This window comes from Rhinoraja longicauda, chromosome 31 (assembly GCF_053455715.1).
Source record: "Rhinoraja longicauda isolate Sanriku21f chromosome 31, sRhiLon1.1, whole genome shotgun sequence".
Classification (NCBI taxonomy): domain Eukaryota; kingdom Metazoa; phylum Chordata; class Chondrichthyes; order Rajiformes; family Arhynchobatidae; genus Rhinoraja; species Rhinoraja longicauda.
In genome coordinates, this window is record NC_135983.1 from 10,806,955 (window position 1) to 10,827,403 (window position 20,449).

At 45.4% G+C, this 20,449-nt stretch overlaps 1 protein-coding gene across 4 annotated transcripts in view; it reads right to left on the bottom strand.

Annotated features, from left to right (window-relative positions):
• The window catches only part of LOC144608223 (regulator of G-protein signaling 3-like), a 235,762-nt gene that overhangs the window by 57,276 nt on the left and 158,037 nt on the right, over positions 1-20,449 (bottom strand). The window contains exon 1 of one of the 4 annotated variants that reach the window (XM_078425793.1): positions 11,320-11,416. The exons of 2 other annotated variants lie outside the window; for them this stretch is intronic. In XM_078425793.1, the coding sequence (XP_078281919.1) occupies positions 11,320-11,337 (18 nt within the window). In that variant the 5' untranslated portion in view covers positions 11,338-11,416. Of the gene's footprint in view, positions 1-7,172; positions 7,210-11,319; positions 11,417-20,449 lie in introns of those variants that run through there. One more of the 4 variants, XM_078425794.1, reaches the window with a different exon arrangement.

Genomic DNA, 20,449 nt, shown 5'->3' on the forward strand with positions numbered 1-20,449 from the left:
GCCTGGGTGAGGACAGCTACATGATGTTACCAGGTTGTAACAAAGCACTTAATTCAACCTAGGTACATGTGACAATAAAGTACAATTGAATCATTGAATTACCGTAAATATGGCAGTGCAAATCCTAGTATATAAATCGTACATATTTCAGGAGGTGCCAGCTACGCATCCATCTAAAATAAAGATCTGATGCTGCGGCACCCAATGTTGGCTCAACGCTGTGAAGATTATTAAACTTACAAGCAAAAGTCTGAGCCTACTGCTTAACGGGGCAAACAAAAGAGTGTGCCAACCAGAATCAGGAGGTTCAGTGGTCACTGTGATGTGATGAAGTGTTTGTGTGTGTGTGTGTGTGTGTGTGTGTGTGTGTGTGGTGTGCGTGCGTACGTGCATGAATGAGTGAGTGAGTGTGTGTGCGGGCGTGAATGAGTGAGTGTGCGCGTGAGTGACAGTGTGTGCACGTGAGTGAGAGTGTGTGTGCGCATGTGAGTGTGTGTGTGCGCATGAGTATGTGTGCGTGTGTGAGTGAGTGGGTGAGTGAGTGTGCGCGTGAGTGAGTGTGAGTGTGCGCGTGAGTGAGTGTGTGTGTGTGCGCGTGAGTGAATGAGTGTGTGTGTGCGCCTGAGTGTGTGTGTGCGCCTGAGTGTGTGTGTGCAGGATTGAGTCAGAGAGAGTGTGTGTGAGCATGAGTGAGTGAGTGCGTGTGTGCGTGTGAGTGAGCGTGTGTGTGTGCACGTGACTGAATGTGTGGTGTGCGTGTGAGTGTGTATGCACGTGAATGTGTGTGTGTGCCTGAGTGTGTGTGTGTGAATGAGTGTGTGAGTGTGTGCGTGAGTGAGTGAGTGAGTGAGTGAGTGAGTGAGTGAGTGAGTGAGTGAGTGAGTGAGTGAGTGAGTGAGTGAGTGAGTGAGTGAGTGAGTGAGTGAGTGAGTGAGTGAGTGAGTGAGTGAGTGAGTGAGTCCGCATGTGTGACTGCATCACTTCGGTTGTTCTCCATCGCTTGGTGGAGACTGGAGCACGGACCTAATGAGTCAGGATCCAAGGGCACCAATCCAATTTCCATATTAACGATAATGAAGGTGCCAGTAATCTATAAATTGCCTTCATCACTGAATTTCTTTGCAGGGGTCAAGTCTCAGCGTAACCCGAAAAGCTATTAGATGTGACACCGTCTGTAGAGTTTCATATCCAAAGCATCACCATTTGGGGCACTTATCTAATAGATGTGAGAAGAGAGAATGGATACCAAGCTAAGATTTTGATATACTAACAGTTGGTTGAACAATTTTGCCTATAAAATCTTTTTCACATTACTTAACAAGCTCGAGAGGCAACCCAAATGCAATTAGAGTCATTTGCAGATTCGATTTTATAAAAGGCTACGGAAATGCAAGAAGGATAACAAAGAATCAAGATCAAGGTACAAGGGCGATGCAGGATGTTGTAAAAAGAACATCAAAGCAGAAGAGTATCGGGGCAGGGCTGGGCCTCAGCCCTTCATGTATGCCCTGTCATTCTGGAGGATCATGGCAGATCTATCCCAGGCCTCAATCCTTCCTTCTTTCAGAAATGCATCTACTCCTCTTTAAATTCCTCCCAATGATCTCTGCTCCTCACTCTCTGGGATGAGGAATGACAGAGATTAACCACACTCTGTGAGAAGATGCAACCCTTGCATGGCACAGTGGCGCAGCTGGTAGAGCCACTGCCTCACAGCGCCAGAGACCTGGGTTCAATCCCAGCCTCGAATTTTAGAGATACAGCGTATCATCGGCCAACCGAGTCCACGGTGACCATCGATCACCCCCCGTACACTGGCACTCTCCTGCACACTAGGGACAATTTACAAGTTTTTACTGAAGCCAATTAACCTACAAACCTGCACGTCTTTGGAGTGTGGGAGGAAACCGGAGCACCCGGAGTAAACCCACGTGGAGAATGTACAAACTCCGTACAGATAGCACCCGTAGTCAGGATCGCACCTGGGTCTCTGCCGTTGTAAGGCAGCAGCTCTACCGCTGCGCCACCGTGCCGCCCATTCTGCAGAGTTGGGATGAAATAATGTCGGAACGGTCCAAGCCGTGAATGCCGGCGGCCATCTTTGAGCAGCGGAATCTCAGCAGCGGTCAACTCAGAATTCAGACCGAAGGGTTTTTCCTTCATCGATTTTTAACTTTCCAAATGAACACAAAATGAAAAGTCGCCCTTTGTCCTGTGTGGCCACATCGCCAGCAATCAATCTGAAAGCATCGACGTGTTTTCCCAAATATTAAAGAAGGCAACTCCTTGCCACCTCACCGTTTTGCAGCAGATGAAGAGAAATCATGAACAAAACAGGTTGGAGCTGATGCTGATTTGGCTATTGCTCAACTGCAGGTACCAGCGACAATTCCTAACTTTACAAAAATAGTCTCTTGTCGAGTGTACCGGCGGGACTCCCAGCCTCGAGCTGAACCAGCTTTGGAGAGGTGTGCCACAGTATTTTTAATTTCCCAATTTGAATCTAAACGTAGCCTGGCTGAAAATACGCCAGATTTAATCCCAATGCACAAATGCCCTAGATTTGCAGGGTTAATCAAATGTTAAACTCTGCCTGAAACCACTAACTAACCCAGCACCACAAGCTAATTTAGACGATTTAAATACCTACAGTTAATGCTATTTTTGACTGCACTCTTAAACCGGACCAACTACATCTAAATGAACAGAGAGAGGAGCATGGGGCAGACTTAGAGGAGATACATAAAAATGTATCAGCTCCAATTAACCACTCCTAATTTCATATCAATAAAATAATATAGATTAATTTTATCAATATTATAGGAGTCCTATTTCAAGTACGTATCTTGCTAAGTTAACACAACCTAATGTGACCTTTGTCATCAGAAAACTATTAATAACATATTGCATCGTCCTCAAGCAAACTCAACTCAAGCAAATTTCTTGGTGATTTTGTTTTTCCAAATGTCAATTCCGCACTTTAAAAATCTGAAAACCATAAAGGTCTTGATAACTATGCAAGCATGATTTAAAAGTTCAGAATAGCCAATTCTCATTGGTGTGCAATATCTTAACCACATATTTTAACTCTTAAAAATTTAAAAGTGAGCTGATTTTTGGTTCCATTAAAAGAGTGTCAAACAATTTTTAATAGCACAATAACAGCAAAATATATTATGTCCCAATAAGTATTTGGTCCCGTCAAACAATACCGGCATCCTTAGTCCAGCACTCACCTTGGGTTGCTGAGGGTTGCTGAGTTTAAGGGCTGCCAATGTGGTTAAGTTGGTAGGTTAATTGGCTGCTGTAACTTATCCTGAGTGTACAAGTGGGTGGCAAGGGAGGAGATGGACATGTGAAATAGTTGGGGTAATTGGAGTGCCCTGAGAGCTGGCATAGACTCGATGGGCCAAATGGCTCCTTCCATATCATAGAGTCATAGATACATAGAAACATAGAAACATAGAAAATAGGTGCAGGAGTAGGCCATTCGGCCCTTCGAGCCTGCACCGCCATTCAATATGATCATGGCTGATCATTCAGCTCAGTAGCCTGTACCTGCCTTCTCTCCATACCCCCTGATCCCTTTAGCAAAAAGGGCCACATCTAACTCCCTCTTAAATATAGCCAATGAACTGGCCTCAACTACCTTCTGTGGCAGAGAATTCCACAGACTCACCACTCTCTGTGTGAAGAAATGTTTTCTCATCTCGGTCCTAAAAGACTTCCCCCTTATCCTTAAGCTGTGACCCCTGGTTCTGGACTCCCCCAACATCGGGAACAATCTTCCCGCATCTAGCCTCTTCAACCCCTTAAGAAATTTATATGTTTCTATAAGATCCCCCCTCAGTTTTCTAAATTCCAGCGAGTACAAGCCCAGTCTATCTAATCTTTCCTCATATGTAAGTCCCGCCATCCCAGGGATCAATCTGGTGAACCTTCTCTGTACTCCCTCTAAGGCAAGAACGTCTTTCCTCAGGTTAGGAGACCAAAACTGCACACAATACTCCAGGTGCGGTCTCACCAAGGCCCTGTACAACTGCAGCAGAACCTCCCTGCTCCTAAACTCAAATCCTCTTGCTATGAATGCCAACATACCATTCGCTTTCTTCACCTGCATGCTTGCTTTCAATGACTGGTGCACCACGTTGCATCTCCCCTTCTCCCAATCGGTCACCATTCAGGTAATACTCTGCTTTCCTGTTCTTGCCGCCAAAGTGGATAACCTCACATTTATCCACATTATATTGCATCTGCCATGCATTTGCCCACTCGCCTAATCTATCCAAGTCACTCTGCAGCCTCCTAGCATCCTCCTCGCAGCTAACACTGCCACCCAGCTTCGTGTCATCCGCAAACTTAGAGATGTTGCATTCAATTCCCTCGTCCAAATCATTAATATACACAGTAAATAACTGGGGTCCCAGCACTGAGCCTTGAGGTACCCCACTAGTCACTGCCTGCCATTCCGAAAAGGACCCGTTTATTCCTACTCTTTGCTTCCTGTCTGCCAACCAATTTTCTATCCACCTCAACACTGAACCCTCAATACCGTATAACCACACAGCACAGAAACAGGCCCTTCGGCCCATCGTATCCATGCCGACCAAGATGGCCCATCTAAGCTACTCCCATTTACCAACATTTGGCCCATGTCCTTCTACACGTTTCTTATTCATCTACCCACCCAAATGCATTTAAATGCTGTTATACTACCTGCCTACACTACCTCCTCCAGTAGTTTGTGGCAAACTCCTTTGCTCTGGTAGTTCCCCACGGCCCTCTCAGTGAAAGAAAATGTCATAAGAGTACAGGACAATATGAGAAAAATTCCAAGAACTACAAAAGAGTACTTTTTTTAGATAAAAGACATCTAGTGCTGGAGTAACTAGTGGGTCAGGTAGCATCTTGGAAAAAAAGGATGGGTGTCGTTTACTTGGATATTTTAATATCAATAATTAATTCTATCTTTTTCTTTATATATATATATCTGCTGCTCATCCCACAAATGCATGTTCCTTACAAATGTGGCACCATTTAAAAGGGAAATAAACAGGTTTTCCAACGGTATAAGATTTATTGCCAAGAAGCATTGTTACAACAAAGAAATAATCTACCAAACACAAATTTCCTTACTTTTTGTGCTATGTTTATATATAGATAAAAATGTATCCACGATCTATAAGATAATAATGCTGCATGACATGTCTATTGATAGTGTCCATTCCTTCTCAGTGAAGTAGTTTTATTTCTCCATTACAAGTTCATCAGAAAGTGTGAGTAAAATTCTCTGTTCATGTTTTTGTCCTTGAGCCTTTTAACTGAGGAAAAGCCGAATCTTTAATGCTCCCAGCTAGACAGATTACTGATACAAATTAATGTTCCATGTTACGGTGCGAGTTTTAGCCTAGGTCATATTTTTGTGTGTAGGTTTGAATTGGCAATTATTTCTCTGAAAACTTAAGGTCAAATTCCCTGATTGTAAGAGATTCACAGCTTGCACAGAATCGGGTTACAGGATACAAAGCGATTGTTGTGAAATGGCACAGGCACTAGATGGTTCCAGACTCTCAGCAGATGCTGTTGAAGTCTGCAACATAGAGAGGCATCTACAGTATGTTCCACTTACAGACTTTCAGTATCGGAGATGTAAAGAATCAAAAAATCAGTTAAAGCAATTAGCTGAAACACAAGCCCGAACACACACACACACACACACACACACACACACAGCTGCTCACAATATTTCTTGCAGCGTAATTCTACTTAATGCAGTTCTGCTAGTTTGTTTTACGCCTATGTAATCGGAAACGTATAAACTCGACTTTTTTTGCCACATTGAAAATGTCCTTATGCACTTTTAGTGAACTGGTCTGCACAAATTTTTGTTGATGAAATGATCGAGTGGAGAACCAGGGACACAGTCTCTGAATAAAGGGGCAGGAGTCAGAAGGCAATGCATCTTTGCTATTCCCCATCCCACTGGGAGACTCAATCACTGGGTTCATTTAGGGGCTATGCAGACAGTGCCCGTGACTGGATCTAAAGGCGCAATCAGCCAAGACCTTCACCAATGGTAGCTCAGGCGTGAAGGACTAAAAGGCCGACACCCGCCCCTAACTCTATTGATCTTGTGTTTATAGTGCGTGTTGTAATGTGTGCATTATTAAAACTGTCCCAGTGTTGTGATATACATGCTGCAATCAACTGAGTAGATCAGGCTTCCCCACACTGGCCCACAAGGGCTGTGAATGAAGTTGTGCCTCACACTTTCGGTAATCAGACCAATCTTTTAGCCCTCGATGAATGAGACGATAAATACTTCAATGTCACAGCTGCTAGCACGAGAGTCGACTGCATCATCTCCCATGCAATTCTGACCACAAAAAAACGTAGATTGGCAAAAAAAAATGTTATTAGTGCGAGGTATTTTTGCAATAAAATCACTAGATAAAAAACCACCAGAGTGACTAATAAGCAACCTGCTTTTAATTGTCAGCAAATGTTATACAGAGGAGCTAAACCAATCTGAAATTAAACAAGCTGAATTTATGTTTCTCTTAATTTTCCATCTTCCAATATATTTAATCAGCAGGCTAACTTTGCGAGAAACATTTATCCTTTCAAGTTACGGTTGTCAAAATGGGGGTGTTTCCTCACAGTAACCCGACAGAATAATCATCAAAAGTTTGAATGGGAGAAGAGATGCCTTTAGTTTTCCCGCTGGATGTTCTGACTTTCGGGTGGAATCAAGGCTCTGCATTACCGGGCTGGGCAGCCTTTAAACCCAAGGACTCAATCCTGAAAACATGGAAGAAATGACAACCGAATGCTCTCACTACGACCCAACCCAGTAAACAGGAAATTAGAGTACAAGATGGACTGACCGAACCAAGTAAAAACTCCGACAGTCACAATACTTTGTAATAATTAGCATTTTCATTTAGATTTAAGGACAAGCTCAAAACCTGTAAGTGGAAAGAGATAACAGCCGGTGGACATTGCGGCTGCTAAAAGGTCGGAGTAAATTCAAATTTCCTCACAGATTGCATTAAGTTCTCGGCAATAATCCACTGGCCAGCACCAGGAAACAATTAGCAAATAGTTAATAAATAATAGATTGCAAGCACAACTCCACATTTTGAAAGTACTGGATGTATAGAGGAACGCACCTTGGCAAGCCAGCATCAGGGAGAGCAGGGCTGTGTCAGCTGTTCTTCAAATTAAAACACACCAGAAGAAGACCGTGGTTCTTCACAAGGTGCCCAGCCATGGGCTGAACCCTCTCCCATTGTGAAAAACTAACAGCCCACTGCTCTGGCACATGCATGTGGATAGATGTAACGAGGGCAGGAGGGAGGAGATAGACAACAGCATACCTACACACATCCGGCAATCAGCATCAAGTGAATGCTTCTGGAGTCTGTCAGACCTCCGGTTGTTTATCAATGCGCATGCCAAAATGCTAAGCTGAGAGCTAGACATGAGGCAAAATCACTTTCAAAGCATATTTTGCATTTCTTTACGAGCCTCATCTGCCTAATTTTAGGCTTGCCTGGAATCAGTTCCCAAAAGGAATTGCTTGCTGACAAAGACATATGGAGTCAAATACAAATATTGAAGCAATGTATATTCAACTTTTGCCAATTAAAAGGCACATATTACCAGACGGGCGACTCTTCCATTCTATTGACTAAATAATATAAATCATGAGGGCACAACAATGACTCCTAAAACATGTTCTAGGTTACTACTGCACAAATATTTACAGCATCTCTCTGACTTGTCGTTTAGTTCAACATTAACTCATTTATTCCAACCAGATTGTGCTTTAACCCAAGAATTCTGGACGGGCTTCTCATAGGTCAGTCCACTGGTTTCTCAGAGTGCATTCAAGATGAGATTAATGTCACAGAAACAGCACCATCAGTCATAGGAATAGACACGGAGATTAAAACGGTTTCCTACACCTGTACTGGAGATATTACCGCTCAAACTCCCCACACCCCTCCCCACTTCAGTGCAGCCAGAAAATGCTTCACCTTCAAGCATTGCACCTTTTCATATTTATTTGTACACAGGAATAGCATCTCACTGCCATCCCGTTGTTTGTCGGTGATTGTCCCCAAAATGCAGAGAAACCTGGAATTCAAATGCAGATGCTGAAATCCTGGGCTAAGCACTGCTGGAACTCAGCAGGTCGGGCAGAATCTGTAGAGGGGAATGGAAAGATGGCGTCTCAGGTCGGGACCGTTCTTCAGGCCATCCCTTTCCCTCCGCAGATGCTGACTGACCCGCTGAGTTGCTCCAGCAGTTTGATTTTTATCACGGTGAAAGGCCTGGGAGTGGCTCACAACCCAAGACAACAGATTTATGAGTCTGAAGAGGGTCCCGACCCAAAACGTCACCTACCCATGTCCTCCAGAGATACTGACTGGCTCCAGAAGTTAAAGTCCCTTTGTGCAAAACAGCATCTGCAGTCTCGTGTTTCTACATGATGGACTTATTCCCTGAAGAACATAGAGGCACAGAAACAGGTTGTATGGCCCAAACCGACGAAGATGCTCCATCTAAGCTAGTCCCATTTGCCCCTGTCCCTCTAAACCACGTGGTGTCCAAAAATCAACATCAGAGAGTTTTTTGCAAACAATCTGTAGTTTAAATATTCATTGTTCTTATTTTGAGAGCAGATTAATTACTTAAATTTAAATTCTTCAGCCCCCGTGGAAGGATTCCAACACCACTCTCTGTACCATTGGCCCAGCATTCTGACAGCTGATCCAGTAACTTCACTTCTACACCAAGGCCCCGATTCCCCAACTCTCCTCTCGTGTTCTGTTTGGTGTCATAATTCAATCGCCATGGAAACAGGCCCTTCAGCCCAACTTGCCCACGCCCCATCTACACTCGTCTACACAGCCTGCGGTTGACCCATCTATATACTAAAGCTCTCGTTTGATTGTTCGTTTGTTCCTGAACTACAGCCAAAGCGGTACACGATAGCGCGACAATTTTAGGCCCACCTTACTCACCGTCGTCCCTTTGGTGCTAATGGAAGAAGTTTCATTGAAATCCGTGTTATATTTTTAAAGTTATTCACATTTTAAAGTTTAAATCTATCTCCTGGGGAAGGAGGGGGGAGGGTGATGGAGGGGGGCAGGGGGGAGGGAAGGGTCTCAACGGTGGGAGGGGAGAGGGTAGGGAGGGCAGGAGGAGAGGGTGCTGCACCATTGCAGGAGAGGTTTGGGCCCAACAGGTCCACTTGGTCTAGTATCCCTCTAAACCTTTCCCATCCATGCAATAAACCTTCCCTATCCACTCTGTTTAAGAAGTCAAATTAAATAGTAAAACACATTCTTTCCTTCTATCTGACAACTGCTCAACATTAGAATCACCACTTCAAGGATGCATGTCATCCATTCCGATTTTTCTTCCTGTCAACAAAACACGAATTATATAATTAACTGGCTTTATAATTATTTTGCCCTTATGGTGACAATAGTTGCAGATGCGTTTTTGTCCCCCCCCTCAAGGTCTTGTCTCTGAGCTCAGGTTTCTTGCCCTGTTTCTCTCTCAGACTCTGCTCACTATCACGCACAAATGTATACAGCCATTATGCTGGACTGATCCATTGGTGTTCTTTGATGAAACAATGGGAGGAAACCAGTGGATGTTGTGCATTAGAAATCTCAGGCGGCTTTCGATAAAGCCCCAGGCAGGAGTTAGACCGAGGCATAGCAGCATAAATAGGCCATTCGGCCCATTGAGTCTGCTCCACCATTCGATCATGACTGATCTATTTTTCCCTCCAATCCCGTTCTCTTGTCTTCTCCCCATAATTTTTGACGCCCTCACAAATCATGGTGCATAAACGGGCAGGAACATCTTCCTGCAACTGCAACAGCACGGAGCCAAGGAGCACACCGAGAGATATCATTTTCTACTTTCTGATGCAGTCATTATACAAACACAAACCAAGCATCCCACTTTAAATGGTCAGGCAGGCCAACGAGTGAGATGCTGACTTTTGACATTTCACTGCAAACCTCTCTTTGATTCTCCACGCTCTCATTGCACTGACTTCAGTGGAGCATTAACTGGAACTAAATGCAGGGTCTCACATACAATGGAATCGGGACACATGGCCAGGGGGTTGAGGCGCAAGAGTCAAGGGTGTTTTAGTGTCGCACGTCCCGAAACAGAACAAGGAATTTCCTGCTTGACAAAAGGGACAAAGAGCCCACGGTTTATGGACCTTACAATGAGTTTGTGGGATCGAACCATAAAATCACTGCAGCATGGAACGGAACCATTCAGCCCATTACAGTGCGTGCAGCAGCCTACAGAGAGGACATGTGCGTTCCTACACTCTGTGATTGCAAGGAACCGCAGATGCTGCTTAATACCAGAGATATGATGTATTCAAGAGAAGAGTTAGATAGCGTTCTTAGGGCTGACAGAAATCAAGGGATATGGGGAGAAAGTAGGAACAGGGTACCGATTCTGGATGATCAGCCACGATCGTATTGAATGGCGGTGCTGGCTCCAAGGGCCAAATGGCCTACTCCTTCACCTATTTTCTATGTTTCTATATACACAACATACTGGAGTAGCTCAGAGGGTTAGGCAGCATCCCTGGAGAAGTCTGAAGAGGGGACCCGACCCAAAACATCACCCACCCATGTTCTTCAGGGATGCTGCCTGACCTGCTGAGTTACTCCAGCACATTGTGTCTGCCTTCGCTCCTACACTCTGTCTGCCTCTCGAAACACTCACAGTGCTTGGCCCCAAAGTTGATGCTGGAAGTATATAAAGCGTATTGCACGAATTGAGACGTAAAACAATTACCATTGAGGGAAAAAAAATTGCAGCTGCTAAGAAATCAGAAATGCTTATCAAAATAGACACAAAATGCTGGAGTAACTCAGCGGGACAGGCAGCATCTCTGGAGAGCAGGAGTTACTCCAGCATTTCGTATCTATCTTCGGTTTAAACCAGCATCTGCAGTTCCTTCGTACACATGCTTATCAAAATGCTGGGAATCATTAATAGTAACGAACAGTGACAATAACATCGTAAAACATGAACTCTGTTCCTCCCTCCACAGATGCTGGACATTTCCTGCATGTTCCGCTTGTAATTGATTACAATGAATACTTTAATTACACTGCAAAATGATCAAAGATCAGTACAGAGGACATGAATAATGTTGTCCACGATTGTAATTTAAACAAAAAAAATATATATATATATATAATTTGTGGCAGTGCAAAGTGAATAATTTCTGCAGCATGTCACAATGTCTGTAACTTTACTCACTGTTCGATCTTGCTTCATGTTATGCAGTTAAATCAGGGGATTCATGCAGGCAGGCTGTGCTGAGATTCCCCTCCTTGCTCGAATCACCAAGGCTTCAAATTTCAGCAAACATTCCGCCCCCCCCCACCCCCCCACCCCACTCCCCCCCAATAGCGTTAGAAGTTCTCACGCTGGGGAATGACAATTACAATTAAACTGCATTGAAAGCAGACTTGTGTGCCGCACTGTTGCAATGCTTCTGCGTTAGGCAGCTTGGGCTTTGTTTGAAGAGAGGGCGCAGTTTCAGTCCCGTCTCCTATCAAAGCCGTTTGCAGTTTGAATCAGTGAGTTTATCTTATTAGAAGGCTTCAAGTCTGCTGATGGAATAATCAAGAGATGGGTGAGATCAGTCTCGCATCGTACAGGATATTGTAAAATGCGACTAATGAGCATCCACAGTGAAATGGTTCCAGCGTTTATAATACGGCACGATGACATAACTGTGAGTGTTAGCCGCAACTGTTCTCAATCAGCAAAACCAAGTAGCTGTCTTTGCAACTGCGAGAAAGTATGCACTTAAAAAAAATCTCTTGAAGTACATGTCTTCGGCTTGTAGAAATAACGTTTAAAGAAATATGTTTTTAATTACGTAGAATGAATATCACAAATTCTAAGGTACCTCCAATAACATTGCACTTACGGTTCCAATGATCAATACTATATTATTGATCAGCAGTCTAAACCGATTTGCAGCACTGTTATCTATGGTCACCTCCAAGTAAAGTTATTGATAAGAAAGCTATTTTGTTGAACATTTACGCTGTTAACTGGTCTCTGTTAGCCGAATGCCCTTTCAAGAAGAACATCACTGTTGACATTTGACTTGACCACTGTGAAGGAATGAGGAAATGGAGGATCAATTTTATACGATTGGTGTATCTTCAGAGATGCAGTGTGGAAACAGGCCCTTCAGCCCATCGAGTCTGCGCCGCCCGGCGAACATCCCTTCCACTAGCACTCTTTTACACATTAGGGAGAATTTACAATTTACAGCAAATGGACTGCCTCTATTTAGAAGGGAACAGGATGATTTATACACTTGTTTAGTTCAGTTTAGAGATACAGCGCGGAAACAGGCCCTTCGGCCCACCGAGCCCGCTCTGACCAGCGATCCCCGCACATTAACACTATCTTACAGGATACTAGGGCCACCAGGGATAACTTTACATCTACACCAAGCTAATTAGCCTACAAACCTGTACGTCTTTGGAGTGTGGGAAGAAACCGGAGCACCCGGAGAAAACCCACGAGGAGAACGTACAAACTCCGTATAGACAGCCCCCGTAGTCAGGATTGGACCCAGCTCTCTGGCGCTTTGTGGCAGTAACTCTACCGCTGCGCCACTGTGCTGCCCCCTGGCTGTTAGATTGGAGGTGTCCACAACAAGGAATTACCTTACTTGTAGGGGGTATAAAGTGAAAGGGAAAAACAAGACTGAAAATTTCAAGGCAACATTTTTCCACTTATCCTTCAGCACTAAAATCCTTCTTAGGATAGAGAACAGGATGGCACAGGAGCAGGCCCTTCGGCCCACGATGTCCATGCTGGACATGATGCCAAGACAAACCAATCTCATCTGAATGCACGTGATCCACCTCCCTCCATTCCCTGCATATCCAAGTGCTTATCTTCAATGCCATTATTGCATCTGCCTCCTGCATCATTGCAACGACCCCTGGCAGTGTGTTCCAGGCACCCACCACCCTTTGTGTAAAATGACTTGCCCCATCCCAAAATTCTTTATCCAATCAACATTTTTTTAAACTTATCACGGTTCACTTATTAACCTGTTCACTGCCGGGTTTTTTTCCCACTATTGGATGTCACCACAGCGATGTCAACATTTGAAACATGGATGAAGGACACGAACGAAAAAGAGCCTTAATATAACCTCCGCTTGAATTTACCCGTCATCGATAGTGCCTTCAATTTCCTCTTGAATCCAAGCGTTCTAATGGTGTGATAGTGCAGACAACGCCACCCTTTGTTACAGCGAGACTGAAGGGTCTATTTCTGTTTTCTTGTGCTCCACTTCCTTGCAAGTGCTGTGCCAGAAATAACCATAGATTCTAATTCTGTTTGGGTTACAGTGTGCCTCTTTCAACCTTCGTGCTGTGCAGCGGGCAGGTTGTCAGAGGCACACCAGCCAGAACACTGCAGCAGAAATCAAATTGCTGTCAGGCGCCATAACTCATAAGTATTGATTCTCCTTTTTGCAATACAGTTCATTCTCCTGCTCGCGTCTCAAACACAATGTTACCAGTTCTAATTATGCAGTTCAGAGTGACATCCCTATGCTTACAGCTCAGATTTAACGTTGGCAAGGAACACAGGGGGAACATTTCTTGGGGTGGTAAGCTATCATAGAAACATAGAACATAGAAAATAGGTGCAGGAGTAGGCCATTCGGCCCTTCGAGCCTGCACCGCCATTCAATATGATCATGGCTGATCATCCAGCTCAGTAGCCTGTACCTGCCTTCTCTCCATACCCCCTGATCCCTTTAGCAAAAAGGGCCACATCTAACTCCCTCTTAAATATAGCCAATGAACTGGCCTCAACTACCTTCTGTGGCAGAGAATTCCACAGACTCACCACTCTCTGTGTGAAGAAATGTTTTCTCATCTCGGTCCTAAAAGACTTCCCCCTTATCCTTAAGCTGTGACCCCTGGTTCCGGACTCCCCCAACATCGGGAACAATCTTCCCGCATCTAGCCTCTCCAACCCCTTAAGAATTTTATATGTTTCTATAAGATCCCCCCTCAGTCTTCTAAATTCCAGCGAGTACAAGCCCAATCCACTTTGCATTCAGAATCACTTTCATCCCACTGACTGCATTGGAAAAAGAAGACGCTAGTACCCAGACCAGGTTGCCAATGAGTCTTGCCAGTTTGCACCGTTGTTAGCCAGTGTGCGGCCTCACGCAAACAGGAGGAGCAGCACCTCATATTCCGCTTGGGTAGCTTACAACCCCCACGGCACATAGAATTCTCCAGTATTAGGTAAGCTATCAGGTAACGTAGGGCGGCCACGGTGGCGCAGCGGTAGAGTTGCTGCCTTACAGCGCTTGCAGCGCCGGAGACCCGGGTTCAATCCCGACTACGGGCGCCGTTTGTACGGAGTTTGTACGTTCTCCCCGTGACCGCCTGGGGTTTCTCCGAGATCTTCGGTTTCCTCCCGTACTCCAAAGACATACAGGTATGTAGGTTAATTGGCTTGGTGTTTGGGTAAATTGTCCCTAGTGTGTGTAGGATAGTGTTAATGTACGGGGATTGCTGGTCGGTGCGGACTCGGTAGGCCGAAGGGCCTGTATTCGTGCTGTATCTCTAAAACTAAAAACTCTGATAATTCCCCTCCCCCTCCTCCTCCCCTACCTCTCCTGTGTCCCAAGTGGACTTGCACCTAGTTCTTCCCTCCCCCTCCCCTACACTTACCTATCTTCCCTCTTCTGGCTTCACAATTCGCAACTCTTCCATCCTTTTGTCTCGCACCTTCTGTTTTTCGCCTTGAGTTTAGAGATACAGTGTAGAAACAGGCCCATCCGCCCACAGAGTCCGTGCTGACCATCGATCCCCCGTATACTAGTCATATGTGATCCCACTTTCGCATCCTACGCATCTGGGGCAGTTTTTAAGAGGCTAATTGACCTACAAACTTTTAAAGACTCTAAGGTGCTGGTCAAACCACATTTGGAGAACTGTGAGCAAATTTGGTCCCCATATCTGACGAAGGATGTGCTGGCTCTGGACATGGTCCAGAGGAGGTTTACAAGAATGTTTCCAGGAATGAGTGGGTTAGCATATGATGAACGTTTGACAGCATTGGGCCTCTACTCACTGGAGTTTAGAAGGTTGAGGGGGGACCTCATTGAAACTTACAGAATAATGAAAGGCTTAGATAGAGTGGATGTGGAAAGGACGTTTCCACTGGTGGGAGAGTCTCGAACCAGAGGTCATTGCCTCAGAATTAAAGGGCGCTCTTTTGGAAAGGAGGTGAGGAGGAACTTCTTTAGCCAGAGGGTAGTTAATCTGTGGAACTCATTGCCGCAGAGGGCTGTGGAGGCCAAGTCAGTGGATATTTTTTAAGGCAGAGATAGACAGATTCTTGATTAGAACGGGTGTCAAGGGTTGTGGGGAGAAGGCAGGAAAATTGAATTAGGTGGCAGAGATCAGCAATGATTGAATGGCAGAGTAAACTCGATGGGCTGAAAGGCCTAATTCTACTCCTATTGCTTGTGAGCTTGTGTGAAATGTGAAGGAGCAATTGAGAAATTGTTTGGCGTTGTCTACATGACTGTTGGGCTACAATTTACTAATATTTGCTAATCTTACAAGATGGCAGCGTCACACAGCAATTACTAAATATATATTGCCAAAAATAAGGGAAAGGTTACTCCAGAAAATCCTTAAACATTTACAGAGTTCACAATTCTCCATTTTAAAAACATATTTCACCAGTCAGGAAGTCAGTAATGGTTCCACTGTTAATTATTTACTTGCACTTTCTCCAGAAGGGTTGCCGTGTGTCTAGAATTCATGATGATTAATCTCTTTGGTTCCTTTTCGAACAAATGACGATGAAAGCTGTATTGAATACAACCACTGCTATTCACCTGTACCGGAACAATCTGATGGAGGAACTCAGCGCGTCCTGGCTTATTGTGTTCCTCCAGCAGTTTGATTTTTGCTCCACACTCCAGCATCTCCAAACTCTTCTGCTCCCCATTTTCCCGCAGCCCATCAATAGTAAAGTTATCTTTGTTAAAGTTACTGCCCGGCTGAACTTAAAATCAATGCGCCATGGATGCAGAGGGGCTTACTGCAGATTCTATACACTGTCCCATGCAAGGTGACAAAGTGGGAAAGATAGACACAAAGTGGTGGAGTAACTCAACGGGTCAGGCAGCATCTCTGGAGAAAAGGGATGGGTGACGTTTTGGGTCGGGACCGTTCTTCAGACTGAAGAAGGGTGCCAACCTGAAACATCATCCATCTTTTTTCTCCAGCGATGCTGCCTGATCTGCTAAGTTAGTTTTAGATATACAGCGCCGAAACAGGGCCTTCGGCCCACCGGGTCCGTACCGACCGGCGATCACCCCTACTCCTACACACTAGGGATAATGTCACAATTTTTACCGAAGCCAATTAACCTACAAATCTGTATGTCTGGAATGTGAGAGGAAACCGGAGCACCCGGAGAAAACCCACGCAGTCACGGGGACAACGCACAAAGTCCGTACAGATACCACCTGTGGTCAGGATCGAACCTGGGTCTCTGGCGCTGTAAGGCAGCAACTCTAACGCTGCGCCACCGTGCTGCCACTTGGTGTCTATCTTTGGTATCAACCAGCAACTGCAATTCCTTGTTCCAACAAAGTAGGAAAGATGTGTAGACGTCTATCTCAGCTCTTTTCTTCCTAAACCTCCACATCTTCCCGACAGTTTCCTCAATGAATCCCAAACCGTCCCACAGCATCTCCTTTTCCCACCGTACCTCCTTCCCATTACCAGACTTACATCAGTCTGACGAAAGGTTCCCGACCCGAAACATCACCGATCCATGTTCCCCGTGGATGAGCCACTCCAGCATTGTGTGTGACCTCCCTTTAAGTCGGCTCACTCTTCACCGCATGCCCCCTATATCCTCTACAATTCTATTGTTGCCCTCTTTTATAAATCAACCACCTTCCTTGCAATCCTGAGGCCAGCTAAAATTCTCGGCATGACTCTGTTCCTACTTTCTGCGAGGCAGCTGTCACTATTTATCTTATTACCAATCAAAATTAATATGGAAAATTATAATTGGAAAGAAACTCGGATTTGAATGAGGAAAGATCCAGTTTCATCAGTCTCGTCCTTTAAATCTCTTCCAGGTGCCAGTTACTGGCACTGTGCTTTCTGATTTATGTCTGTCTGATATTGCACTACTAAAGCAGAGATCAAGATGACAGCAGGTTCCTGAGCTGGCTTGCTGGTTCTGCTTTAGGTCTAGGGTTTTTATTGTCATGTGTACCAAGATACAGTGAAAAGCTTTGTTTTTGCATGTTATGCAACCAGATCAGATAATACTAAACATAAATACAATCAAGTCAAACTCAGATACAATGAGTTTAGAGATACAGTCGGGAGACAGACAATAGACAATAGGTGCAGGAGTAGGCCATTCGGCCCTTCGAGCCAGCACCGCCATTCAATGTGATCATGGCTGATCATTCTCAATCAGTACCCCGTTCCTGCCTTCTCCCCATACCCCCTGACTCCGCTAACCGTAAGAGCTCTATCTAGCTCTCTCTTGAATGCATTCAGAGAATTGGCCTCCACTGCCTTCTGAGGCAGGCCCTTACACCCACTGAGTCCGCACCGACCAACAATCACGCACAATTCTATGTTATCCCAGTTTCGCATTCTACACACCAGGGGCAATATACAGAAGCCAATTCATCTACAATTCATCTCAGCATAGAAAGGAACTGCAGAAGCTGGTTTATACCGAAGATAGAAACAACGTGCTGGAGTAACTCAGCGGGTTAGGCAGCATCTCTGGAGGAAAAAGGATGGGTCATGTTTCGGGTCGGGAGGGTCTGAAGAAGGGTTCCAACCCGAAACATCTCCAGAGATGCGGCCTGACCCGCTGAGTTACTCCAGCATTTGGTGTCCAACTTACCAACCTGCACGTCTTTGGGATGTGGGAGGAAACCGGAGGACCCGGAGAAAACCCACGTGGTCACAGGGAGAAGGTATAAACTCCATGCAGACGGCACCCGTAGTCAGGACCGAACCCGGGTCTCTGTCGTTGTAAGGCAGCAACTCTACCGCTGCACCCACCGTGCTTCCCATTATCATTATCATCTACATTAGGGAGAGCAGAGGGGAAGATACAAAGTGCAGAACTTTGTTCTCAGCATTATCATATATCATATATATACAGCCGGAAACAGGCCTTTTTTGGCCCTCCAAATCCGTGCCGCCCAGCGATCCCCGTACATTAACACTATCCCACACACCCACTAGGGACAATTTTTACATTTACCCAGCCAATTAACCTACATACCTGTACGTCTTTGGAGTGTGGGAGGAAACCGAAGATCTCGGAGAAAACCCACGCAGGTCACGGGGAGAACGTACAAACTCCTTACAGTGCAGCACCCGTAGTCAGGATCGAACCTGAGTCTCCGGCGCTGCATTCGCTGTAATGCAGCAACTCTACCGCTGCGCTACCGTGCCGCCCATCATTGTAGCGCATCAGTTCAATAGACAAAGTCAAATATCTGCAATGGGGCAGAGGTGAATCGGACAGTACCTTAACTTATGCTAGTGCCTTTCAGGCTGATAACAGAGGGTAAGAAGCTGTTCCTGAATCTGGTTGTGCACGGTTTCCAGCTTCTGTATCTTCAGGGAACGGGGTGAAGAAGGAAGGAGAGGCGTGGAACAAGGCTTTGATAATGTTGGCCGCGTTGCTGAGGCACCGTGAAGTAAAGATGGAGCTGGTGGGGTGGGCTCTGGTCTGCCTGATGGACTGGGCTACGTCATGCTGAGATTATTCCTGGCCTTTTGGCTCATTAGCAAAGCTCCAGAAACACCAACCTCATGATTTCAGCTGCATTTCGCCTTTTTTTTGTTGCACTTTTTGCTAAAGTCTGCAGATTGTTAAAAACTATTAAGCAGATGTCTAATTAGAACTGCCATTTCTTCACGTGTCCCAGCCACGCACAAGCGCAGGAAGTGTTACCGGGAGAGTCAGCTGACGTTCCACGACAATGGGGTGCTGATTTGAATGCCAGAAAAAGCTCCATCATTTGAAGGAGAGGCACAAAAATAAACGAATAACATTCACTTGAGACTGCAGCGATCTTTTATCAGAGGGCAGTGGATGCGTAACACGCTGCCAGGGGTGGTGGTGCAGGCAGGTACGAGAGTGACTTTTAAGATGCTTTTAGGTCGGCACATGGATATGCAGTGAATGGGCAGATGGATTATGTGCAGGCAGATAAGAATTGGTCTCGGCACCATGTACGGCACAGACATTATGGGCTGAAGGGCCTGACCCTGCGCTGTACTACTCTATGTTCTGTGATTATGTAGGTAATGGAGGGATATGGATCACGTGCAGGCAGCGGAGATTAGTTTAATTTGGCAGCATGTCAGGCTCAGACTTTGTGGGCCGAAGAACCTGTCCCTGTGTTGCCCTGTTCTATAGTTTGGAGATACAGCATGCGAGCAGGCCCTTCGGCCCACCGAGTCCACGCCGCCCATCGATCACCCGTTCACACTCATTCTACGTTGCCCCACTTTCCCCATCTACTCCCTTCACATTTGGGACAACTCACAGTGGCCAGTCAACCGACAAACCCGCAGGTGTTTGGAACCTGGGAGGCTTGTACTCGCTGGAATTTAGAAGATTGAGGGGCAATCTTATAGAAACTTACAAAATTCTTAAGGGGTTGGACAGGCTAGATGCAGGAAGATTGTTCCCGATGTTGGGGAAGTCCAGAACAAGGGGTCACAGTTTAAGGATAAGGGGGAAGTCTTTTAAGACCGAGATGAGAAAGTTTTGTTTTCACACAGAGAGTGGTGAATCTGTGGAATTCTCTGCCACAGAGGGTAGTTGAGGCCAGTTCATTGGCTATATTTAAGAGGGAGTTAGATGTGGCCCTTGTGGCTAAAGGGACCAGGGGGTATGGAGAGAAGGCAGGTACGGGATACTGAGTTGGATGATCAGCCATGATCATATTGAATGGCGGTGCAGGCTCGAAGGGTCGAATGGCCTACTCCTGCACCTATTTTCTATGTTTCTATGTTTCTATGAAATCAGAGCATGCGGTCACAGTGAGAACTGGAGTTTAAAAAACCTCCAGACGGGCAGCACCGGAGGTGGGTGTCGAAACAGGGTCTCTGGCGCTGCGAGGCAGTGGCTGTACTGGCTACGTCACTGACTGTGCCACCGTCCTCCACGTTTAAAGCATGCACAAATAAACATTACACAGATTTAGAAAGTTACATTTTAGGTTTAACTATTCAATTTATGAATATCGTATTGCAGAACCCACAGGGCAATAATGAATGCATTGGAAAAGGTAAGAACATGAAATTCA